This window comes from Rhinatrema bivittatum, chromosome 16 (assembly GCF_901001135.1).
Source record: "Rhinatrema bivittatum chromosome 16, aRhiBiv1.1, whole genome shotgun sequence".
Classification (NCBI taxonomy): domain Eukaryota; kingdom Metazoa; phylum Chordata; class Amphibia; order Gymnophiona; family Rhinatrematidae; genus Rhinatrema; species Rhinatrema bivittatum.
In genome coordinates this window covers 21,335,496-21,362,008 of record NC_042630.1, presented here as the reverse complement: position 1 = coordinate 21,362,008, position 26,513 = coordinate 21,335,496, and the positions used below count along the sequence as shown (strand labels likewise).

At 50.1% G+C, this 26,513-nt stretch overlaps 1 protein-coding gene across 6 annotated transcripts in view; it reads right to left on the bottom strand.

Moving 5' to 3' along the window:
- GIGYF1 (GRB10 interacting GYF protein 1) overlaps positions 1-26,513 on the bottom strand; it is a 459,255-nt gene that overhangs the window by 57,298 nt on the left and 375,444 nt on the right. For all 6 annotated transcript variants that reach the window (XM_029581610.1, XM_029581609.1, XM_029581612.1 and 3 more), the window contains 5 exons: positions 22,099-22,275; positions 21,613-21,803; positions 11,803-11,960; positions 6,078-6,250; positions 5,655-5,796 (listed from right to left, as the gene is read on the bottom strand). In XM_029581610.1, coding sequence (XP_029437470.1) covers positions 5,655-5,796; positions 6,078-6,250; positions 11,803-11,960; positions 21,613-21,803; positions 22,099-22,275 — 841 coding nt within the window. The remainder of the gene's footprint in view (positions 1-5,654; positions 5,797-6,077; positions 6,251-11,802; positions 11,961-21,612; positions 21,804-22,098; positions 22,276-26,513) is intronic.

The window sequence follows — 26,513 nt, the reverse complement described above, 5'->3', positions numbered from 1 at the left end:
GTCGCAGCCCTGCAGATGTCAGTAATCGGTACTGAACGGTAGTGTGCTACTGACGTTGCCATTGCTCTGACTGAGTTTGCCTTCACTCGTCCCTGTAGTGGAAGGCCTGCTTGTTGGTAACAGAATGCGATGCAGTCTGCCAACCAATTTGACAGTTTGCTTGCCCACCGCATTCCCAAGTTTGTTCTTATCAAAAGAGACAACGAGTTGGGTGGACTTCCTGTGGGCTGTAGTGCGGTCTAAGTAAAATGCAAGAGCACGCTTACGGTCCAAGGTGTGGAGAGCTCGCTCACCTGGGTGAGCATGAGGTCTTGGAAAGTAAGTGGGCAAGACTATGGACTAATTTAAATGGAAATCAGTTACCACCTTAGGAAGGAATTTAGGATGAGTGCAGAGAACCACCCGTTCATGAAGGAACCTTGTATAGGGTGAGTAGGTCACAAGGGCCTGTAACTCACTCACTCTGCGAGCAGATGTGATGGCTACTAGGAAAATAACTTTCCATATAAGGTATCTGAGTTCGCAGGAGTGCAAGGGCTCAAAAGGAGTGTGCATGAGCCATGCAAGTATGACATTGAGGTCCCATGCCACAACCGGTGGCCACAGAGGAGGCTTAAGCTGTACTAAGCCTCTCATGAAGCGACTCACCAGGGGTTGAGTCGTTATCGGGGCATCCCCTATTCCTTGATGGTAAGCAGAGATGGCACTAAGGTGCACTAGGATAGATGTCGTCTGGAAACCAGATTCTGAGAGGTGCCAGAGATAATCCAACAGACTCGATGTGGGCAAGAAAAAGGATCCAAGCCCTTTTGTGTGCACCACAAGGTAAACCTCTTCCATTTAGAGCGGTAGGATTTCCGCATGGAAGGCTTCCGTGAAGCTACTAGGATTTGAGATACATCACTTGAGAGGTTGTAGTATCAGCCTTTCAATATCCAGGCCGTCAGAGAGAGGGCCTGGAGGCTCAGGTGGCGTAACTTGCCGTAATTCTGTGTTATGAGGTTGGGCGTTGTTCCCAGGCGAATGGGGTCCTGGACAGAAAGGCCACGAAGTATGGGAAACCAAATTTGGCGCGGCCAGTACAGGGCTATGAGAATCATTAAGCCCTGGTCCTGTTGTAGTTTCACGAGAGTCTTGCTTATTAGCGGAATCGGAGGATACGCGTAAAGCAGACCTTTGTTCCAGGGACAGGCAAAGGCATCCCTGGTTGGTGCATGCTGATCCCTGTGCAAGGAGCAGAAGTTTTCAACTTTGTGGTTCTGACTGGATGCAAAGAGGTCGATGGTCGGATGACCCCACTGGTGGAAGATTCTGCTCGCAACCAAGGGATCCAGAGACCATTCGTGGGGCTGGAAACGTAGGCTGAGGTGGTCCACCAGAGCATTCTGTGTGCCCGCTAGTTAAGTGGCTCGCAGAAGAATGGAATGCGACTGGGCCCAGGCCCAAATCTGCGCCGCCTCCTGGCAAAGCAGATAAGAGCCCGTGCCCCCCTGTTTGTTCAGGTACCACATTGCAACCTGGCTGTCTTGTTTGAATCAGGACAACTATGTTGGAGAGGTAATCCTGAAATGCATAAAGGGTGTACCACATCGCTCAAAGCTCCAGAAAGTTGATTTGATGGGTCGCTTCGGCTTTTGTCCAAGTCCCTTGAGTTTGAAGGCCTTGGATGTGGGCTCCCCAACCTAGGTTGGAGGCGTCTGTAGTTAAGGTCACCTGAGGAGAAGGTTGCTGGAAAGGAAGACCCACTTGTAAGTTGGCTTTGTGTGTCCACCAGGCAAGGGAGACAAAGCTGGCTGGTTATGTGTACCTTGGACGACAGCGGCTGAGTAGCTTGTCGCCACTGGGATTTCAGAGTCCACTGGGTCACTCTCATGGCAAGGTGTGCCATAGGGGTGACATGGACAGTTGATGCCATGTGGCTGAGCAACCTGAGTAGCTGGCCAGCTCAGGCTCTTTTTTGACGGCGAATAAAGCTGGCAAGGATGAACAGCGTAATCGAATGGTCATTGGGTAAGAATGTTCTGGACAGTGACATGTCTAGTTCTGCTCCTATAAAGGAGAGAAGATGAGACTGTGTCAATTGGGATTTGGGGTAATTTATTAGAAATCCCAATGAGTTTAGAAGCCTTATGGTGAGACCGAGTGAGTCGAGGGCTCCTTGTTTTGACTGGCTTTTTATGAGCCAGTCGTCCAGGTATGGAAAAACGTATATGCCTCGACTGCCAGGCACTTCGTAAAGACTCGAGGCGCTGAGGCTTGGCCGAATAACAGTACCTTGTATTGATAATGACTGCGGCTCACCACAAATCGCAGATATTTGCGATGAGGGGAGATCGCAATATGGACGTATGCGTCTTGAAGGTCCAGAGAGCAGAGCCAATCCCCTTATTGAAGCAGAGGAAGCATGGTGCCCAGGGATACCATCCTGAACTGTTCCTTGCGAAGAAATGTATTCAAGGTACGGAGGTCCAGAATAGGCTGGAGGTCGCCGGTCTTTTTTGGAATAAGGAAATATCTGGAGTAGAACCCTTTTCCCTAATGATTCAGTGGAACCGGTTCTACGGCTCTGACGGACAGAAGGGTTGAGAGCTCTGACTCTAGTTTTCCTGTGTGGTCGTCCCAACTCCAGGATGCATTGGGTGGGAAGTCCAGGGGTATTTTTAAAAAATGTAGATGGTAACCATGGGTTACGATGGACAGTATCTACTGGTCCGTGGTGATTGGATGCCAATTTGTTGCAAACAGGCACAGGCGGCGCCCCACTGGAATATGGCTGCTGCTCTCTGGGAAAGAGTCAAAATCCAGATGCGGGGCCAGCTTGTGGAGCTGGCTGCGGTCTAGATGTATTAGTTTGGCACGCACGTCCCCCTCTGAGGTGCCCGAGCTGGTTGTGCACGGGATGCAGGCCTGTAGAATTGTTTCTTGGGTTCTCTACGTGTGGCCCTGCGAGCTACGGAGGGAACATCTGGGGAGACAGTTGACAACTGGTGCAGGGTCTCATAATGATCCTTTAACTGGGCCACTGCGTCCTGAATCTTATCCTCGAACAGGTTGTCTCCGGTATAGGGCAGATCTGCCAGTTTGTCCTGCACTTCCGGGCGTAGGTCTGAGGCCTTAAGCCAGACCCAGCATCTAGCAATGATGCCCACTGCCGAGACTCTGGATGCTGCTTCAAAAGAATCGTAGGCAGCTCTGACTTCATGTTTACCTGCTTCCATTCCTTTTTGTAGGATGGAGGACACGGTGTCTTGTTGTTGCTGTGGTAGGGTCTCTGCAATCTCTTGGACTTGTTTCCAGAGATTTCTATTATATTGGATTATGTATAGTTTATATGCTGCAATTCGCGATATCAACATGGACCCTTGGAAAATCCTGCGTCCCAACGCATCCAATGCTTTCTGTTCCTTACCGGGAGGGGCAGAGGAATCTGGATGTGACTTTTTAGCCTTTTTCTGAGCTGATTCCACAACTAGAGTGGTAGGGCAGCTGACTTTTGAAAACCTGGGGCTTGTTGAACTAGGTAGGTAGCATCTGTCTTTTTATTGACTGTGGGTACCGTGCCTGGATGTTCCCACAGGCGGTGCATGAGGTCCAAAAGAACTTCATATATATAGAAACATAGAAATGACGGCAGAATAAGACCAATTGGCCCATCCAGTCTGCCCAGCAAGCTCCCACACTTATTTTCCCATACGTATCTGTTTCACCAACCACCAATTTCAGGAGCCTTGTTGGTAACTATTTGATTCAAATTTCCTGCCATCCCCTGCCATTGATGCAGATAGTAATGTTGGAGTTGCATCAAAGGTGAGCATAAGGCTATGTACCGGTATTGCCATTATTCCTTTTGGAGCATCTACAAATTGTAAGACCGCCAACATTTTATGGCGAGCATCTTCCTCCGTGACAAGTGTAAAAGGTATAGTCCCAGACATCTCAGATCTTCGCCTTTCCTCCAGTGGTGAAGGCTCAGAGTTAAGTCCTCGGATGTCCGTGATGAATCATCTGAGGATGCATCGCCCCATGGATTATAGAGACTTTTGCCTTCTCCCAGTGGAGCTCCTGATGGAGGAAGCATGTCAAAGCTGAGAGGGTGGGAAGGCATCGATGGATGCGGTCTTGGCATCAATGGAATCGGACCGGCACTGAGGGCATCGGGGCAGATGAGGTGCGCTTGGGTACCGGTAGCCCCGATGGCCCTGGCATGGGCTTCAGCATTGACGGTTCCCGTGGAAGGACGTGGCCGAGAATCGATCCTTCCCCCTCCAAGGAATCCTGTACTGGAATTGGGACCTGTGGAGGCCTCAATGGATAACTCGATGCCAGCGTGTCCGATGGCAGAGGAGTCGATAAGGCACCAATGAGTGTATTGAGGCACTCGAGGAGCGGTGCCACCATCGAGGGAGCTGGTTCCGGGCTGGTATGGGGGCCGGCGCCAGCTGCGATTGGAAGCCTCGTAAGGCTTTCAGCACTACCTCTTGGACCATGCGGTCCAATTCCTCCCAGGAAGCTGGCATTGGTAACACTGCGATCGGGGTAGGAGGCAGGCTAGGCGTCACCAGGGCCAGTGGAGGCTCTGTGCCCGGCACCAGTATCGGTGGGGAATGCCTAGGGGTCCCGGGTCCAAAGGAGTATGGGGGCTCCTCTTCCCGGGCCCTCTTCACAGGCGGCTCGATGGAAGTCGATGCCGCTGCGGTATCAGTGTCTGCACTGGTCGGGGACGCCTGGTGCCCATGTCTATGTTTCCCGGTGCTCGGTCCACTCTTTCCCCGGCACCGAGGACGATGACGCCGATGTCCTCGATGGAGTCTGTGATGGACGGTCACCCCGTCCACGGTGCTCCTGGCGAATCACCTCCGAAGTCGATGGACCCTCCACGGTTGGTGGCACTTGAACTGACATCGATGGAGCAGTCTGTTTTGAAGCAAATAACTGCTCCATTTTGTCCAGGCGAGCGCAACGGCCTTTGGGGGGCATTTGTGACAACTAGGGCATCAATGAACGTTGTGCGAGGGGCCTAAGCACAAAACACATACTTCATGCGGGTCCATTATGGACATGGTCCTCGGACACTCGGGACATTTTCTAAACCCAGTCCCCATGTTAAAATTTGGCGGGCTCGCGGTCGGTGACTGTTGGGCACAGACGCGGTAAGACGCCGGGAACCGACCGCAAGTACCGGAAAAAAACTTACTGAGCATCGGAGGGAACGGAGCGCGATGGGAGACCCCGCTGAGGAATCTTTTGAGAAGATAAACTTCAAATAGTTCCTTGAGGAAAGTTGTGAGAAATTTCTCACAGAGCTCCTAAACCGTGAGGCAACTGCTGCACGGAAAAAAAAAAAGAGACTGAAGGGGGATCCCTGCTAGCTGCAGGGTTAGTGGCATGCTGGACATGCTCAGTGTGCTAGTCAAAGTTCTAGAAACTTTGATAAAAGTGTTCCGTGACAGGGCTCCATCTGGTAAGGACTACCATCCTGCTTGTCCTGGGAGAAAAAGAGTACTACCTAAAATGTAAACGAGAATGATTTAGATGTAGTATCAAAATCAAAAGCAAGAAATGATGGGGAAAAAAATGTATCAGATGTGTAAAACATAAAACTAATTGTGTGCAATACTCCTCTTTCCACACTGCCACTGTCTGCAAAGACATACCCAAAATGCTGGGGTCTGCATGCAGCATCACTGGCCTCTTCTTCATCTTCCCCACTTGGCTCCCATCAAACAGCGGCTGCTTCGAGGTGTGGTTCGCCTGAAACATGGACTGTAGACTGCTGTGGCTGATCCATGAGGCTTCCTACAACCACAAGACACCTTTCACACTTAGCCAATTCCACTGGTCTCTACTGGCACCCAGCTGTGGAATTGGTGGGTAATGGGTCTCTACTTCCAGCATCCACACAAACTCATCTTGAAGGGAAGACAGAAAGGATAACCCGACTTCTAAGCATTCACATCCCCCTGCAGCTAAGAAGAAGGAAAAGGGTGTCCTTGCTTCCACTCCCCCCCAAGCTGGGGCCAGTTTCTGCCTTCCTAAAGGCAATAGTTCAAGGTAAGGCTCCTCCCTCCCAGCATTACCTGTTGCTGCTGCTGCTGCTGGCGTTGCTGGTTGGCTTTCTGTTTGGCACGGCGCTCCAGGAACTGCTTGGCAAACTCTTTGGCTTCCAGGGTGTCCCCCAGGTAGGAACGGATGTAATCATGGACGTCATAGGGGGAGTCCACCTCCTTCAGGAAGGAGACGAAGGTGGGGACTGGAAAGAAAAGAAGTAAACAGAGACTAAGACAGCCAAACTACTGTCGGCCCATTTCCAAGATGGGATGACTTGAAATCAAAATTAGATCCGCTGCTCCTTCAACCAGAAGCAAGCAGGTTGGAACTGTCAAGGTTAGAATAGAGGAAAATTGGTTCTTACCTGCTAATTTTCATTCCTGTAATACAGCAGACCAGTGGGTTGTGTATCCCTAACAGCAGATGGAGTCAGAAAACAAAAACTTTGGACACTGCTACATAAGAGAGATTGCCACCTGCAGTCCTTCAGTATCGGCCTGTACCCAAGCCCTCGAAACTAAACTTCAACTATACTGCAACCAAGGGAGACCGATCCCTCCTGACTAACCAGAGGTCTAGGTTGCCCAATAAGCCACCGGCCCTGCTGTTTAATATCCAGTCATTCCTTCAGAATACTAAAAGCTCCACAGACTGTCTTTCGGAGTCAGAATGGGATGGGCCTCTGGAATGATCTGCTGTGTTACAGGAACGAAAATTGGCAGGTAAGAACCAATTTTCCTTTCCTGTACATACTCAGATCATTCCAGACCAGTGGTATGTACCCAAGCCACCTTATACTGGGCAGGCCTCTGAAAGACCCACTTGCAGAACACACTCACTGGAGGACGCCTCCTGCACTCTGACATCTGCTGCTTACAACTGGAACAGAGGAATGGACCGGTCTCGCCTCATTGTGAGGACTTAACTCCTCCTGCCGGTTGAGGGGTTCCAGTTCTACCGAAACAATGCCCCCAAAAGGACTGGGTCCAGGACTGCTGCCTGCCAGAACCTTGTCTAAACAAGGAGCCCAACAACCGGGAAGGTTGAAACCTCTGATTCCCTTGGAAAAGGGGCTGAGCAGGAAAGGACCTCCTTGGCTTGGGCCTATCCGCCGGCAGCCAATGAACCTTGTTCTCCCACAAGGATTGAATCATGTCTTCTAAGTCCTTTCCAAACAAGAGCTTGCCTTTAAAAGTAGCGAGCCCAGCTGAGCTTTAGAAGAGATATCCGCAGACCAGTTCCTCAACCAGAGTAGTCTATGAGCTGAAACCATGGATTCTAGCCGAGGTTCTTAGGAGATCATACAGGGCATCCGCGGTGTAAGCAACTGCAGCCTCAAGTCACCCCGCTTGAACAGCCTCCTCCTCCGAGACATGTTCTCTTGCAACTGATGCACCCAGTGCAAGCCAGCCCGCACAGAAAAACAGCTGCACAAGAATAAAATCTGATGAGAAAGATGAGGAGGAGTCAGAAGCCCCCACCCGGGGCTCTGCTCTGCCGCGCCTGACAAATTCTCCGTTGACCCTCCCACCCCGGGAGCTGCCTGCTGCAGGGATAATGGAGGAGAAATCCCCTCCCCTGCCACAGCCTGCGCCGCTGCGCGAAAAGAATTCAACATGGCGTCTGTTCCCGTGCTTAGTGGAAAGGATCTGCCAAAGGGAGCCTCAGCCTTGCTTGTTTCACTGACTCTTTACGGGCCCTCGAAACGTCGTCCCCAGCGGCCCAGGACATGCCCTCCCCCGGGGAGGCAGAACGCACACAAAAGTTCGCGCGCATCTCCACAAGATCGACAGGCCGCACCACGCGGCATTGCGGGAACCAAAAACCCCAACAATTGAAGGGAAGAAGCAGCGAACCCTGACAAAACTCGGGAGGAGCGGAGAGTTTGGCACAAGGGCAGAACAAGAAACAGAATTTATTTTTTTAATTTATTTTTTTAAATACGACCTGACCATCAAGCCCCTGTGGGTCCTGGCCTTCCTGGGGTGTGTGAACTAGGCTCCCTGGTATCACCCCTAGCGCTGTACGCATCTGGAGATAGGGTCCTCAATCCGGAACTCCAGCGGCCTCAAGTACCAGGGGGTATGGTCCCCTCAGGACCTGCCAACCTCCTGGGAGGCTGAAAGGACTTTTTTTTCTTAAAGGGAAACGAGCAAGTTTGCTCACCGTAAACTGTTTTCCGTAGATAGCAGGTGAATTAGCCATGCTGTCTGGGACATCCTCCATGCCACTAGATGGCGGAGCTCTCAAAGCTAAATTGATTTTTGCCAGCGAGGTGTGCCTGCCTTCACCATCCTCGCCGCCTCAAGTCTCCTCAGTCCGTATCAAAGCAAGACAAGATGCAAAGGTGGAAAAACTGTCCGGGGAGGCAGGAGGATCAGTATGGCTAATTCATCTATCATCTATGGAAAACACCGTTTACGGTGAGCAAACTTGCTCTTTTCCCTTAGATAAGCAGCATGAATTAGCCATGCTGTCTGGGAGTCCCCAGCTGAAGTATTGAGCTCAGCTAGCCCATATCATGTGTTCATGATAAAAATGAGGTAAAAAAAAAAAAAAAAAGAAATGCGCTCAAGATATAGATAAACAGGGAGACAGTTTTTATGACTTGCTGTCGCCGTGGGCGAGATATGTGCTCCCCGAGAGTTGTGGTTCACCGTTCCGCAGTCTGTCAGTCTAAACAGTAGCGGGATGTGAAAATATGTTGCAAGGACCACTGGGCTATGTTGCAATAGCCAGGATAGTCCATTCATGGAGATGAAGTGAAAAAGCCACAGCAGGGACCCGGTGTGCTTTAGGGGTAGCAGGCAGGGTTTCTGTATGCTGTTGATAGCAGAAAAAATGTAGCTCAAGATCCAGGAGAAGACCGTGCCTTTGAAGGTAGTTTACGGCTATCGAGTTAAAGGATACGAAAAATAAACTTTGAGGCTTTGCAGTCAGAAGGAGTGCAACAGTGCTCAGAATAGAGTGTTCAGGTAACTTAGTGCGAGGAGTCTAAACTCGCCTTGGTAGGCCTGAGGTTTTGGGGAAAAACTGGAGGGCGATGGTTTGGCTGATTTGGAAGCCAAAACTCTGATGGAAGGAAGATGGAATGCATATGTACCGCAAACCTGCACGTTAAAAACTCTAGGTAGGGCGGTTGGTATAATAAGGCTTGTAGTTCTCTGATGCACCTGGAAGGTGAGGGTGACCGAAACGTCAATTTCCAGGAGGGGTACCTGAGATGACAGTGTCTAGGGGTTCTTAGGGTGGGAGTATGCTTCTGTCCCCTCACCCTGTATATATCCCCCGGAACTATGGGTTTACAGCCTGGGACCAGAGACGCAGGACTCCCATCATGGGATCTTGAGGCGAGCAGGGGCTAATGATTGGCTTCAAATTGAGAGGAGAGTGGCAGGGCTATGGCCCTGAGGTGTACTCTAACCAAAGGTGGCCAAGATGGCTCCCGGAAAGGGATGGAGAAAAACCAGGAACGTTCCGGTGGCAGGTGAGTGGTCTGCGCTATTAGCTGAGCAGCGAGAGGGGCAGCACATCTCATTCCGCTGGTGGTTGATGTGAGTAGAGGTTGATTCGGAATGAGATCCGAAGAACCCCAAGATGAGGAGAAAAATCCTAGAGTTGGAATATGAGCCGTGCCACTACCATGTAGTGAAATTCAGAGATGAGTGAAATGGGTGGAGCAGGGAAAACACTGCTCAGTTGAGGAGACGTGGGTTGTTTGTCAGAGGGATTGGTTGTTCCACCGATATCTGAATTAGGAAGGCGTACCACGGCTGCTGGCTTGACAAGTATGAGGCTCGCGCTGTCTGCGGGGAAGGTGGGTTATGGGAGGGAGTAGGCTGCCTTCCAGTTTGTGAGGAATGCCCTCTGTGGTAGTCGGCAGGCAGTGGGGGATAGCCAGGAAAAAAGGTAGAGTATTCTGTACTGTTCAGTTGCGAAGAGGTCAAGATGGTGGAGACCCCTTAGTGTGAAAGGTTTTGATTTTTCACTTCCTGATGAAGTTCATAGTCGAAGGTATGAAATATTCTGCGAAGCTTGTATGCTCTGGAGTTGTTAATTACTGGTAGGTAAGTAGGGTGAAGGGAGATGGATCTGCTTTCTACCTCTTTGAGGATTCCTACAGCTGCTCTGCAGGGGACTAGGAATCTTGTTCGGTCTTTCTTTGGTGATGTAGAACAGGGAAACCTGGTTGTCTGGGTGGACCATAGGAGTCTGCCTGCGGAGGGCCCGAGGTTCTGGGTGAGTTTCGTGTCGCGCCCGTTTCCCAGTGGATGACAGCTCTTGAATCTCTGGTAGAAGCGTGGCATGTTAGACCGAGGGGTCAGAGGGGCAGTCCGCAGGCAACGCATATGTGGCCAGCCAGCACTCCCAATCTATGTGCAGTTGGAAGTGAGTGTGACAGGAGTGGAAAAAAAGGGAGTGGAAGCACTGACTTTATAGGAAGCTGAGGCCTGAGTGTAGAGACGCATATGCAGTGGTAAGTGAGGAATGACATAGGATGAAGCTGTCCTGTGATCCAGAATGATAAGGGTTTGTCAAACTAGGGTAGTGGTTGACGCTTGGATGCAACCAGCACGTGTTATCAGGACAAGCAGCCGGGGTTTCAGAAGGGAGGCCCTTCCCTGTATGAAGCTGAAAGAACCCAAAGAACTGTAAGGCCTAAATGGGTTGTAAATGGGATTTTACATAGGTGATGAGCAGGCGTAGATTGACTAGACAAGAAAATGGGTATATGGGAAGACTGGTTCGCAGGGTGGATTGGTTAGTGGCCACCCGCAGGTATTCGCCCAGTTAGAAAAGCATACTGGGATCCTGTTATAATTACTTGTAAGGGGTTCCCTTAACTCTTCCAGTCTTCATGTTGATCTCATTCACTTTTGGGTTGAAGTGGTCATAAGTGTCACCTCTATATGGCTCACCCTGCTCCTACTTTTCCCACACGCAGTCTGGATACAGAGGTCGTTGGTGAAAAAATCTCTGGGGCAGAGAATTCTTCCCTCATTAGGTATCTGAGGAGAGAAGGGAAGGTTCTGGATGGCCGGAGGCTAGTGTACTTCTTGGGAAGGAAGAAGTATTGGGAGGTGCGAGGGCAGAAGCCAGTAGTGCAGAGAACGCAGCCTATGAGAGGCCACAGTGGGGGAGACAGAGAAAAAATCCCGTGGGCCATGGACACACCAGAGCATCGAGCCCCACTAATCCGTGTTCCCTCCTTCGACTGAAAAACCAAACCTTTTTCGAGTTGGCTCGAGTCTCCATCAGGTCCTACTACAGTGCGCGCCCCCATCTGGCGCAAATGTGATTCCACTCCTCGGAGGACAACTCCCATTCTCCAGGGTCCAAGCGATATCGGCTGAGGAAGTGCACTCCCGTGACATGGCGATGCCCCCGAGATGAATATCTGCCCAGGCGAACAAATGTCGTGCTTCCAAAACCACCGCAGAGCTCCTGGTTCCCCCCCTGCCTGTTGATATATGCCACTGTGAGTGCATTGTTTGACAAGACGCACATTTTTTTTTTTAAACCCTAGACTGCAGGTTTGCATCTCTACCATCTGCTGGAATGTCAGAGCTACTGAGGGATTGCAGGTGGCGCTCTCTTATGTAGCAGTGTCTAACGTTTTTGTTCTCTGACTCCATCTGCTGGTACGGATACACAACCCACTGGTCTGGAATGATCTGAGTATGTTCAGGAACATAATATTCATTAAATACAAAGAAGTGGAGAGCTGGAATTTTGGTTCTGAGGCAATCATACCATCGAGGTTGTTGGAGGTGTTGAGTGCGTGCAACATCTGCTCACACCACTGTGTGAAGCCATCCTGGGGCTTCCCAATACCCTGCAACAGCTTCAGCAGCTTTTCCTCATCATCTGTCTTCTTTCGGCTTGGCCTGCTGGGAACACCATATGAGTCACTGCAGGAGGAGAGAAGGAATGGGGAAGTTAGCAGTATAGCCTGCAACTTAGTAGTAGTAAAGAGACAATTTGGCTTCCCTTAATCATTCCTGATTTATTAGTTCTATCATCTGTCTAGGGTTGAAAAGGAACAAAAATAATCTCATGAAACAGATCTGACCTGGATCTACTGCTCTCTCCTTTCTACAACCTTATTACTAAAAACAATACTGACCACAATAGTAAAATTCAATATTACCTGATATTTTCCTTTCCTTTAGTCCTGCAAGATCAGTCCAGACCTGTGGGTTATGTCTTCCTGCCAGCATATGGAGACAGAGAGAAAAAAAAAGCCTCAAAGCAGACTTCACTCCCCACTATAAAGATAGAGTACTGCCTTCAGCATTCCATGTCAAAGCTAAGGCAATTGAAGGCAATTGTACATTTTGATTTCCAAATCATTATCACAACCAAAACCCTTCACTCCATGATTAACAACCCTGGAATAAGAATCCCTATATCAAAATTAAGCTAGCTGCCTTAAGAGTGGGCAACAATATACTCACTGTTAGATTTCTGAACCCATCAGAATGACAGCCCTTTATTATCTCAGCTTCCCTGAGTGGGTTCTGGACTTGTCTGGCAGGATTATCAGAAAAGAAATTCCTAGGGAAGTTCAAAATTCACCTTATCTCCATGCCAGACCATCCAGACAAGTGGGATGTATCAAAGCTCCACCCAGACCAGGCAAGAGGAAGCCACAATCTCTCCTGGCCTGCACACCAATAGTGAGGTGCTTAGAACAGGGATACAATGGATGCAAATGTGCTGCCCTGCCATTATTCACTGGAAAGAGATTCCTAATCCCTACAAGGACTACTGTGCCCTCATCGAGTAGGGTCACTGGTCTTCCTCCTGGAGCATGCCAAATTGCTCCTTCTCCTTGACTACTCCTAAAATCAATACTTCAGAAATCACTGTGCTTTAAAGGAATACAATAATAGACCAATGACCTGTCAGAGAATAAACTGGTCACCTGCAAACATCCCAACATTCCTGCCTGGCCTACATCGCCTAACTTTTTTATTTTAAACCAGAAAATTGTAAGAAATGCCAGATTATGAAAGAAGTGCAATACTACCCTCCAAAAAAGGAGTGTACTGGATATGAAAATTGGTTCTTACCTGCAAATTTTCATTCCTGTAATACCACAGATCAGTCCAGAAAAGTGGGTTGTGTATTCCTACCAGCAGGTGGAGTCAGAGAACAAGTAGAACTTTGAGCACTGCTACATAATGAGAGTGCCACCTGCAGACCCTCAGTATTGACCTGTACCCATGCCCATGCTAACAGAACTAAATAACTAAGGGTAGCACCCAACCAAATTTCCAAACTACCACTTCATCACTGGAAAAAAAACCAGACCGAACTGCTGCTAAAAACTGCTCCATGAATGTCTGCAAAAAAGGAGCTTCAACAATAAAAAACTTAAGCAGGTTCTGACCAAGAAAGTCTTTCGGTATCTGAAGAAAGGGGTGGGCCTCTGGACTGATCTGTGGTATTACAGGAAGGAAAATTAGCAGGTAAGAACCATTTTTCATTTCCTGAACATAACCAGATCAGTCCAGAAAAGTGGGATGTACCCAAGCCATCCTACACTGGGCGGGAACCTGAAAGACCCGCACAAAGCACACTCTCCCCAAAGGACAGTTCATCAGAAGCCTTAACGTCCAATCGGTAATGTTTCGTAAAAGTGTGAATAGACGACCACACCGCCGCCCTACAGATCTCCAGAGGCGACAGTAACTGACAGTCTGCCCAGGAGGTAGCCTGAGCCCTAGTGGAATGAGCTCTGAGACCCAAAGGCATCTGATGCCATCAGGCTATGTATGCCGCGCAATTGGCTTCCTCAATCCACCGACATATGGTCGCCTTTGCGCTTTGTCCCCCTTCTTTGGGCCACCAAAGAGAACGAACAAATGATCAGAACGTCTGAAGTCACTGGTAACCTCCAGATAACGCAATAAGGCGCGCCGCACATCCAAAAGATGAAGGTCTCTGTTCTGAGAAGACTCCCGGGACCAGTTAGGGAACCCCGGAATCTCCACATTTTGATTGACATGAAAGGCTGAAACCATCTTAGGGACAAAGGACGGAACAGTACGTAACGATACCCGATCGTCGTAAATCCGAAGAAAAGGATCCCGACAAGACAGCGCCTGCAACTCTGAGATCTGACAGGCCGAGCAAACGGCCACCAAAAACACCATTTTCAAAGTCAGATCTTTCAGGGAAACTCCACGAAGAGGCTCGAAAGGAGCACCACATAGAACTATCAGGACTAAATTCAAACTCCAATTCGGACACACCGAACGGATGGGAGGGCGCAAATGTTTGACCCCCTTAAGAAACCGAGCAATATCCGGATTCGCTGCCAGCGAACAGCCATCAAAGTTTCCCTGCAAGGCACCTAGAGCTGCAACTTGTACACGAAGGGAATTGATTGCCAAGCCCTTAGCAAGGCCTTGTTGCAGAAAGTCAAGCACCCGAGGAACATGGACCGCTAAAGGGTCGCAGGAATACTGATGACACCACGTCTCAAAAAGCTTCCAAACTCTCACATAGGCCATAGAAGTGGCTGGATGTCTCGCCTGTAGGAGGGTGGAAATGACCTGTTCTGAATAACTCCTCAAGCGTAAACGTCGCCTCTCAAAAGCTAAGCCGCGAGAGAAAAGCGATCCTCCCGATCCAAAAATATGGGCCCCTGACGGAGCAGATGCGTTAGATGAGCCAGCTGAAGTGGACCCTCTAGAGCCAAGCGTACCAAATCCGTGAACCACGGACGACGAGGCCACTCCAGCACCACCAGAATCACTCTTCCCGGGTGCCGCTCTATGCGACGGAGAAGCCGACCTATGAGGGGGCCAGGGCGGGAAGGCATACAGCAGAATCCCTGTGGGCCAAGGACACACGAGAGCGTCTATGCCCACCGAGCCCTGTTCTCGGCGACGGCTGAAAAAACGAACTGTTTTTGCGTTCGCCTGCATTGCCATCAGATCCAGCTGAGGAGTTCCCCATCTGGCACAAATGAGATTCCAAGCCTTGAGAGATAGTTCCCATTCCCCTGGGTCTAGTTGCTGACGGCTGAGATAATCGGCTTGCACATTCTCTACTCCCGTGACATGGGATGCGACAATGCCCTCGAGATGGTGCTCCGCCCAGGTGAACAGAAGACGTGTCTCCAGTGCTACAGCGGGACTTGAGCCCGCCTTGTCAGTTGATGTACGCCACCGTTGTCGCATTGTTCGAGAAGACTTGCACCATTCTGCCCTGGATCCAGGGAAGAAACGCCCGCAGGGCCAGACGTACAGCCCTGGTCTCGAGCTGATTTATGGTCCAGGATCTTTCCATTGCCGACCAGAGCCCTTGGGCGGACCTGTCTGCACACCCCGCCCCCCCAATCTGAGAGGCTGGCATTGGTGGAGATTATCAGCCAATTCGGAGTTTCCAAATCCACCCCACGTTCCAGATTGTCCAGTGTCAGCCCCATGGTTCTGGATTCTGGAAGTAGAGGCATTGGTAGATGGAATTGCTCCGACACTGGGCTCCAGCGAGACAAAAGCGCATGCTGTAAAGGTCTTAAGTGAGCAAACGCACAAAGAACCAAGTCCAACGTTGAAGCCATGAAACCCAGGACCTGAAGATGATGCCACACTGTGGGATTGTTCCTTCGAAGAAGGGAATGTATTTGTTCCTGCAACTTCCCTATTCGGTCCGCCGCTAGAAACACTTTGCCCAGCAAATTGTACTCCGAGATAAATCAACTTCTGAGTGGATTCCAAGTGACTCTCCTGCACATTGATTACCCAACCTAGGGATCGCAATGTGAACAACACCATATGTGCACTGATCTCTCGCAGTCCTCCCAAGACTTCGCGCGAATCAACCAGTCGTCCAGGTACGGGTGGATCAAGATTCCCTCCTGACGAAGGAAGGCCGCCACCACCATCACCTTGGTGAACGTGCAAGGTGCTGTTGCGAGACCAAATGGGAGGGCTTGAAATTGGAAGTGTCGTCCCAAGACCTTGAACTGCAGAAACCTCTGGTGATTCAGCTGGATTGGAATGTGTAAATATGCCTCCGTGAGGTCCAGAGAAGCGAGAATCTCCCCTTTTCGAACCGCAGCCATCACTGTCCTCAGGGTTTCCATAAACATAAACATACACATGGTTACTGTGACTCCAACATCGCTCTAAGCTACAACAGCAAGAGGAAATGTGGAAAAAAGGATTTGCACTCACAAAGTGGGGAGTAGCTGGCTTGTTACGGCGGTTACTACCCCAAACCAAATAAGCCTGATACTTCACTTTCAATGCATATCCAGCATAGCTCTCTGCTTCAACGGCAGGGGAGAAGAAAACCTGATACTTCACGCATATCCAGCATAGCTCCCTGCTTCAACAGCAGGGGAGAAGAAAAACTGATACTTCACGCATATCCAGCATAGCTCTCTGCTTCAACGGCAGGGGAGAAGAAAAACTGATACTTCACGCATATCCAGCATAGCTCTCTGCTTCAACGGCAGGGGAGAAGAAAAACTGATACTTCACGCATATCCAGCATAGCTCTCTGCTTCAACAGCAGGGGAGAAGAAAAAAGGATTCGCACTCACAAAGCGGGGAGTAGCTGGCTTGTTACGGCGGTTACTACCCCAAACCAAATAAGCCTGATACTTCACTTTCAATGCATATCCTGCTTCAACGGCAGGGGAGAAGAAAAACTGATACTACAAGCATATCCAGCATAGCTCCCTGCTTCAACAGCAGGGGAGAAGAAAAACAACCAATAAGGGCTGAATAACACAGTCTGGGTAAAACAAATAAGCATGTGTGTAGCTTGCTTATTGCGGCGGTTACTTCCCCTACTACCCATAACTAATCAAGCTTGATATTTCACTTGGTTGCAGCTCCATCACTGCTCTCTACATTAATGGTGGGGGTGGAAGGGAAATAGAACCAAAGAGCTAAGAGAAACAGATAAGTATGAGAAAAAAATGTGATGCTTGCTGGGCAGACTGGATGGGCCGTTTGGTCTTCTTCTGCCGTCATTTCTATGTTTCTATGTTTCTATATGAAAACGAGGAACCCGAAGGCAACGGTTCACCTTCTGCAGATCGAGGATGGGCCGAAACGTGCCCTCCTTCTTGGGGACCACAAAGTACACTGAATACTGACCTCGTCCCTGTTGAGCCTCCAAAACTGGGACAATAGCTTTGAGCTCGAGAAGTCGTTGTAGAGACACCGGGACCGCCTCTCGCTTGACACTTGAGGCCACTCAGGACTCCAAAAAAGCCTCCTGGACTGGGCACAAGAACTCCAGTGCATACCCGTCTTTGATTACTTCTAAGACCCAGCAGTCTGATGTAATTTTTGCCCATTCTGTGTAAAAATTGGATAATCTGCCTCCGACAGCATCGACGACGGAATGGGTGCTCGTGGCTTCATTGGGGGTTTTTATTACTTCCTGCACCAATATGTCCAGAATCTCTTCCGGGCCGGCGACCCCCTTGAAAGGGCTGCTGGTGCCCCGAAGCAGGTATAGAAGCAGGAGGTGCGGAGTATCTACCCGCTCTGAAGCGGCGAGAGTCCTGAAACCTAGCTCAAGAAGGGAAGACTTTCTTAGAAGATCTTTTATCTTCCAGCAACCGATTGCCCTTGGATTCGGCAAGCAGCTTTACCAGCTGATCCAGATCCTCCCCAAAGAGGAGCTTGCCCTTAAAGGGTAGATTACAAAGCTGGGACTTGGGAGGACAAATCCGCCGCCCAATTTCGCAGCCAGAGGAGACACCGCGCTGACACTAAGGACACCATACCTCTCGCCGAGGTCCTCACCAGATCATACAAAGCATCTGCAACATAAGCGATGCCTGCTTCTAGACAGGCGGACTGCAGAGCCCCACTGTCTGCCGTACCGGCCCCGACATCCAACTCCTAGACCCAACACAGACAGGCCCTCTGCATGAGGCTAGCGCAAACCGCCGCCCGAAGGCTTAGCGCTGCAACCTTGAATGCTCGCTTCAACTGGATCTCCAGCTTTTGGTCCTGCATATTCTTAAGGGCAGCCGCCCCAGCAAAAAAACGCGCGCAGCCATGCTGCGGGAAAGGAGCCTGTCTATAGTGAAATCACAAGGCCCCCAAGCAGGGAAGCAGCGAGTAAACAAGGCACACGGAGAAAAACTCATCCTTGCCCTCAGAAAATGACCCGGAGCCCAGGGAGCTGAGGGGAACACTGCTGACAGCTTCCCCGGCCGGCCTTAAAAGACCCGGTCCCTCCTGCACCTCTCCTTACCTCAGCACTGAAGACTGTCAGTGAGCCGCAGTGAAAACAGCTCTTTTTTTTTTTTTTTTTAATTAAACTTTACCAAGACACAGAGAAAAGCTGTTGCAGGAGAAGGGAGCAGCTGTAGCAGAAGACTGTGGTGAGTAGCCAGGAGCCCCTGGTCGTCAGACCCCGAATTGTGGCGGCAAAACCCTGACAGGAATATCCAATTCCCCGGACGCCCGGCTTCTACTGAGGGATGGCCCACGAAGGCGCCTAACACCTCAGGAAGCGACCATAAACCAAAAAATTAAATTCAAAACTAAATAAAAAATATAACTAAAGACTGCAGGTGTGCATCTGTGCCACCCGCTGGAGTCAGAGAAATACTGAGTGACTGCAGGTGGCACTCTTGTTATGTAGCACTGCCCAAAGTTCTAATTGTTCTCGGACTCCACCTGCTGGTAGGGATACACGACCCACTTTTCTGGACCGATCTGGGTATGTTCAGGAAATAGAGAGATACCTTTTCCTTTTAAGGCACCAAGGAGGCTGACTTCAATAATATTCAAAGAGATGCTACTCCACAAAGCTTGAGAGGAAGGGATGCCAGATCCCTTAAAAATTAAGCTTACTTCCAAATAGAAGAGACCTCTCAAAGCAAAGGACTTGTGTTCTTAACTCCTCAGAAGAAAGTATCTCCTGAACAGTCGCCCCACTGAGGCATCAACCCCCCCCCCCCCCCCCCCCAATTCTGAGGAGACATGACTATCTCCAACCGATTCCCTAGGACTGTCCCAGCCAAAGGTATACTCTTGAACCACAATCACTGCCAAACCCAACCTGAGGGTCTTCCATGTAGGAATGTAATGGCTGGGAAGGGCTCAAAGTGGAATCCAAAAATGCAGCCCAAGTAGAGGGCCCCCCCCCAATGTATTTCCTTATTGCTAATCTACCATTGGTTTAAGGCACATCAAGTTCGAACAATTGCTGCAACAATAGCCCATCTCAACTCCACAACAATCTGGACATGTTCCGGTTACAAGAACATTTCTTGAACCTGGAGGCCATGTTGAAAAAACGACAGCCGATGAAAAGTCTGAGAAAAATTGTCCAAATTAATAAGAAGTCTGAGAAATTTGTCTGTCACCGTCCGGTGTCAAACAGGAATGAGACCCGATGTGGGAAAAAACTTTGAAGTTTTAAGTAACTTTTTTAGTCAAATTTGTGAAGAGACTCACGGGGCTCCGACGACCGCGGTGCTAATGGGCACACGGAAAAACGAAGACTAGAGTGAGACCCCTGTGGCAGGGAATATCATGACATGCCGGGCATGCTCAGTAGCCTCAGGCAGCCAGTCAAAAGTTTATAGAAACTTTGACAGAAGTTTTTCCAGCGTTCGGGCTCCGTCAGTGACGTCACCCATTATGTGAGGACTAGCATCCTGCTTGTCCTGGGATAAAAGAACTTTCTCCGATTAGTTTTAAATATGCCACATGCTAACTTCATGGAGTGCCCCCTAGTCTTTCTATTATCCGAAAGAGTAAATAACCGATTCACATCTACCCGTTCTAGACCTCTCATGATTTTAAACACCTCTATCATATCCCCCCCTCAGCCGTCTCTTCTCCAAGCTGAAAAGTCCTAACCTCTTTAGTCTTTCCTCATAGGGGAGCTGTTCCATTCCCCTTATTTTGGTAGCCCTTCTCTGTACCTTCTCCATCGCAATTATATTTTTTTTGAGATGCGGCGACCAGAATTGTACACAGTATTCAAGGTGCGGTCTCACCATGGAGCGATACAGAGGTATTATGACATTTTCCATTTTATTCACCATTCCCTTTCTAATAATTCCCAACATTCTATTTGCTTTTTTGACTGCTGTAGCACACTGAACCGACGATTTCAATTTGTTATCCACTATGATGCTTAGATCTCTTTCTTGGGTTATAGCTCCTAATATGGAACCTAGCATTGTGTAACTATAGCATGGGTTATTTTTCCCTTATGCATCACACCTTGCACTTATCGCTATTAAATTTCATCTGCCATTTTGATGCCCAATTTTCCAGTCTCACAAGGTCTTCCTGCAATTTATCACAATCTGCTTGTGATTTAACTACTCTGAACAATTTTGTATCATCTGCAAATTTGATCTCATTTGTCGTATTTCTTTCCAGATCATTTATAAATATATTGAAAAGTAAGGGTCCCAATACAGATCCCTGAGGCACTCCACTGCCCACTCCCTTCCAATGAGAAAATTGTCCATTTAATCCTACTCTCTGTTTCCTGTCTTTTAGCCAGTTTGCAATCCACTAAAGGACATTGCCACCTATCCCATGACTTTTTACTTTTCCTAAAAGCCTGCCACATGGTCCATGATGCACTCTTTTGCAAAACACTAGTGTCTGGACAAAAATTCAAGCAAGCAGTGCTTAAGTACATTTTTAAGTAATTGGGACACACTTCCCACAATATACCACATGTTGCAGAAAATCACTAGAAGTTACGAAACAGCTCAAAGCAATCCTCAGCACAGGAGTCCCATCTTCTGTGGCTGTTTGTTGTACTTATCCATGGAGAAAGCAAAATTGGTCATCTCTTAACAGGTGTTCTCCATGGACAGCAAAACAAACAGCCACACAGCCCTGCTCACCTCCCTGGATTACCTGTCTTAGAAAAAGATTGAGGTAGACTCACATGCAGGGATACTACTGTGAAGACTGCATATGCTCAAAGGCAGCATAACTTTCTGAACTATATGATAAAAATGACTACTCTGCACCAGATGACATCACCTCATCATGTTTGGCTATTTGTTTCTGTCCAAGGAGAACATCTGTGAAAGGTAATCAACTTCGCTATGATCCCCTGAGGAAAAGCTATGAGATCTTGATCACATAAGCAGTCAGCTGAAAGCCTCAAGACTTGCAGCTTCAGTGATCTCCAACCTGAAGAGGAGGAATAGAACCCTATGGTTCAGATTAGGGGAAAACAAGAAAAACACCTGCATAATATATATCACATCATCACTCACAAGCACTTCCCTGTGAGATTTCTGCACATGCGCCTTGGTTGATCCTCAGAACTTCCCATCTAGCTCACAACAAGGACTCTCTCCCTTGGGAAGTCACTTACTTTTCATCAACTCTGATCTTCAAATAAGCAACTCTTTCCACCAAGAGGCAGGCTGATCTTGTTCTTTAGCCTGCTCCCTGTCATTTATCTGGATGTACCTGAGACAGGCTGCTCCTACTGTTTTTCAGGTTCCTCTACCCTCATTCCCCTAAATATATTTGAGAGAGAGGCTGCTATTGTTAGTATTTAATCATCCCCTCTCCTCAAATGTACCTGAGCGATGGACTGCTCCGGCTATTTTTCAGCCCCATGCTTCTTACTCCAGGTGCTGAGGTTTTCAGGCTTTCCTCCCACAAGCCCACCGAGCTGCTCTTCTCATGGGTGGCCCATAGAGGGTTGGAGTCTGAACCCCACTGAGCAGCCAGGCCCGCCATGGATGAGTTACTCATGCTCAGACCTCCATGCTGCAGAAAAGAAAAGGTAGATTTACATGTATTTATTTTTAACAATAAAGAAAAACAAATTCCTTCTTATAAAGCAGAATGAGCTATTTGCCCATTGCAAGGAAATTGCACTCTCAGCAAAATCAAGAATTAGCATGCTGGTGACATATCAGGGAGCCTTCTCTAACTAAAGCTCACCTCAAAGATGTGGGCAGGTTTCCAGTTATGATGTACTCCTCACTGTGGGAATGAGGTGCTCCTTTGGATAAAGTGTGATAGAAACAAGTTGGGGAGGTTATGCAATTACTCTACTCACCACTCGTGGCTGTACCCGCTGCTGCTTTTGCAGTTGCCGCTCATTCTCCTGCTGCTGTAACTCCAGCAGAGCCTTCATGGGAAGGTTCTGCTTGGAGAGACTGCTCCAGAGAGGTGGTGAGCTCTGCTGCTGGCTATGCTGGAGCAACTTCAGGAGCAGCTCCTGCTGCTGGCGACACTGACAGGAGATAGGTAAACAGCAGGAGTGAGAATAAAAATGAGAGCAGAGTGGTGGACAGGAAAGAAGAGGGACCAAAAGCAAGTAGAACACTGGCAAAGAAATCAGAGCACTTTTTAAAGTAGTTCACACTCAGCCCCCGCAGAAGAAAAGGATAAATGGGTGCAATGGACTCTCATACTGTAAAAATAACTTAAAAATGTATGATCTTCTGGCTCAAAATCTGGTCCTCTACCACCCACCATCCAATACTGGGCCAAAAGAAAATTATTCCTTACCTGCTAATTTTCGTTCCTGTAGTACCATGGATCAGTCCAGACAGTGGGTTATATCCCCCGACCAGCAGATGGAGTCAGAACAGAGTTTGAGAGCGTCAGCATATAGAGTAGTGCACCCTCTGCTGGAGCTCAGTATTACGCATAGCAAAGCCCAAAAGCAAAACACAACATTTTGGATCCAGATCCGTCCCCAAAAAGGAACAGAGAAAGATATAAGTAAACAAACGGTCAACGGGACCAGCAACAGTCAACTTGTGAGGAGCTGTGAACAGTAACAATAATCAGAGACAAACAGAATGAAAGTTACCTGGAAGAATCCGAGCAGGACCTAATGAAACCCCTAGTGGCGGGCGTCTGGACTGATCCATGGTACTACAGGAACGAAAATTAGCAGGTAAGGAATAATTTTTTTTCCCTGTACGTACCTGGATCAGTCCAGACAGTGGGATGTACCCAAGCTTCCCTAAACCGGGTGGGGTCCTGAGAGACCTGCTCGGAGAACTTGATCGCCAAAAGAACCCGTGTACTGAGGCGCCAGGTGTAGTCTGTAATGTCTGGAAAAAGTGTGCAACGACTTCCACGTCGCTGCACGGCAGATTTCCTGGGAGGAAACGGAGCGAGATTCCGCCCAGGACGCCGCTTGGGATCGCGTGGAATGAGCCGACATGCTGCGAGGTGGCACCCGCCCCGCCGCAATGTAAGCCGATGAGATGGCGTCCTTTATCCAGCGCGCAATAGTCGTCTTGGATGCCTGAGAACCTCTCCTCGGTCCTGACCAGAGGACAAACAAATGATCGGATACCCGGAAGTCATTGGTAACCTCCAGGTAATGGAGCAGCACATGCTTGACGTCCAGGAGCCGGAGAGACCGGGGTTCCTCTGGAGCGAACGCTGGAAGCTCCACCGTTTGATTGACGTGGAAGGCAGAGACCAGCTTTGGTAGGAAGGATGGCACCGTACGAAGGGAAACCCCGGAGTCGGAGAAACGCAGATAAGGGTCCTGGCAGGACAAGGCTTGGAGCTCTGAGATCCGGCGAGCAGAAGAGATGGCTACCAGGAAAACCGTCTTGAGGGTCAGGTCCTTGAGGGAGGACCCCCTCAAGGGTTCAAAAGGAGGGCCTGACAGCGTTCACAGCACCAAGTTGAGGCTCCAAGAAGGGAAAGGATCCCTGACCGGTGGCCGTAGGTGTTTGGCACCCTTCAGAAAACGTGCGATATCCGGCTGAAGGGGTAGAGAGCAGTCCTTCTGTACCAAGACATTCAAGGCCGCCACCTGAACCCGGAGCGAATTATAGGCGAGACCCTTATCCAGACCATCCTGTAGGAAATGAAGGATCAGCGGGACAGTCTCCTCCAAGGTTTGGACCCCGCGGTCGGAGCACCAGGCTTCGAAGACCTTCCAAACTCGAACGTAAGTGACGGAGGTCGAAGGCTTGCGGGAACGAAGCATCGTTGAGATCACTGTCTCCGGGTAGCCTCTGTGGCGGAGACGGCGCCATTCAAAAGCCAGGCCGCAAGACAGAAGAGTTCTGCCTGCTCGAAAAATACCGGCCCCTGACGCAGAAGATGAGGGAGATGGGACAGGCGAAGTGGGCCGTCCACAGTCATCTGAAGTAGATCTGCGAACCATGGCCGACGGGGCCATTCCGGGGCGACGAGAATTACAGTCCCTCGATGATGTTCCAACCTGCGGAGAACCTTGCCGACCAGAGGCCAAGGAGGAAACACATAGAGCAGTTGATCCGACGGCCACGGAAGGGCGAGGGCATCCACCCCCTCCGCGCCGCGCTCTGTTCTGCGGCTGAAGAAGCGTGGAGCCTTGGCGTTGAGAAAGGTCGCCATTAGATCGAGGCGTGGAGTCCCCCAACGACTGACGATGAGATGCATTGCCTCATCGGAGAGAGCCCACTCGCCGGGGTCTAGCTGTTGACGACTCAGGAAGTCCGCCTGAATGTTGTCCACCCCGGCGATGTGAGAGGCCGCTATCCGGATGAGATTGCTCTCCGCCCACTCCATCAGGGGAGTTGACTCGAGGGAGACATGCTTGCTTCTTGTCCCCCCTTGACGATTGATGTAGGCCACGGTGGTGGCGTTGTCCGAGAGGATCCTCAGCTCTCTGTGTCGCACCAGGGGAAGAAAACGCTGGAGAACGAAACGCACGGCTCTCGTTTCCAGGCGATTGATCGGCCACTTTGCCTCCTCTGGCATCCAAGTCCCCTGCGTGGCGCTTCTTTCGCAGACGGCGCCCCATCCCGCGAGGCTGGCATCGGTGGTCACCACCACCCAATTGGGAACCTCGAGCGAGACTCCCCGAGCCAGATGCGAGGGGACAAGCCACCAATCCAGGCTTTTCCTGGCTAATGGTGGAAGCGGCAGGATCACCTGATACTCCTGGGAGACTGGTTTCCAACGGGATAGCAGGGATGCCTGCAGTGGACGCAGGTGTGCAAACGCCCAGGGTACCATGTCGATGGTGGAGGCCATTACTCCCAGGAGCTGCAGATAATTCCAGGCGGTTGGTTCTTCCAAAACCGAAAACCGAGACACGTGCTCCCTCAGGGCTTGCGCCTTGTCCTGGCGCAGGAACACCATGCCCCGCCGGGTATAGAAGCTCGCTCCTAAGAAATCCAGGTGTTGCGAGGGCACAAGGGAACTCTTTGGAAGGTTCACCACCCAGCCCAGAGAGCATAGGAATTGTACTAATCTGGCCACTGAGGTCTGACCATGTGAGAAGGACTTCGCTCGAATCAGCCAGTCGTCTAGGTACGGATGTACTAGGATACCCTCCTTGCGGAGGGCCGCCACCACCACTACCATGATCTTTGTGAAGGTCCGAGGTGCGGTCTCCAAACCGAAGGGAAGCGCCTTGAACTGAAAGTGTTGACCGAGAATCTTGAAGCGAAGATACCGCCGGTGAGCCGGCAGGATGGGAATGTGCAAGTATGCTTCCGAGAGATCCAGTGAAGCGAGGAATTCTCCCTTGTGCACTGCGGCGATCACTGATCGAAGAATCTCCATGCGGAACCGGCTGACCCTGAAAGCCTTGTTTACCTCCTTCAAGTCCAGGTTGGGCCAAAAGGAACCGTCCTTTTTGGGAACGATGAAGTAAATGGAATAGTGGCCCAAGCCCACCTCGAAGGGGACGGGAACGATGGCCCCTATGTCCTGCAGTCGGTCTAGTGTTTGTTGAACCGCTATCCTCTTGAGATCCGAACCGCAGGGGGAGAAGATGAACCGGTCCCTCGGGGGGCGGACAAACTCCAAGGCGTAACAGTCTCTTATGGTGTCCAGCACCCACTGGTCCGTGGAGTTAACTGCCCACTCCTCGTAGAAGTCCATGAGGCGGCCTCCGATCCGGGGAGGTGAGAAGTAGGCTCCTTTGGCATCATTGGGAGGACTTTGTGGGCGGATTTCCCTGCCCTGGACCCTCTCTCGCGGGCCTCCGCCCACGAAAGGAACGAGACCAAGGCTGGGATCTTGTCGGCTGTGTCCGGGAACCGGACTGCCGGTAAGACCTATAACGTCGCTGTGCCCTGGACCTGGTTCTACCGGAAGAAAATGACCTGAAGGAACGCAGTCTATCCTCCGGCAGACGATGCACCGAATTTTCCCCCAGTGACTTGATGATCTGATCCAGGTCCTCTGCAAATAAAAACTTCCCCCTAAAGGGGAGGGAGCCAAGGCTCGACTTGGAGGAAGCATCCGCCGCCCAGTTGCGAAGCCACAAGAGCCATCGGGCTGCTACAACCGAAACCATGGACCGCGCTATTACGCGAAAGAGATCATACAAGGCGTCCGCCCCGTATGCTATGGCAGATTCCAGACGGTCCGCCTGGGCGGCCTCTTCGCGGGGCAACTCCTGAGAGGTGAGAAGCTGCTGTACCCAGAGTAAGCTGGCCCTTTGCGCGAGCGAACTGCACATCACGGCCCGCATACCTAGGGCGGAGACTTTGAAGACCC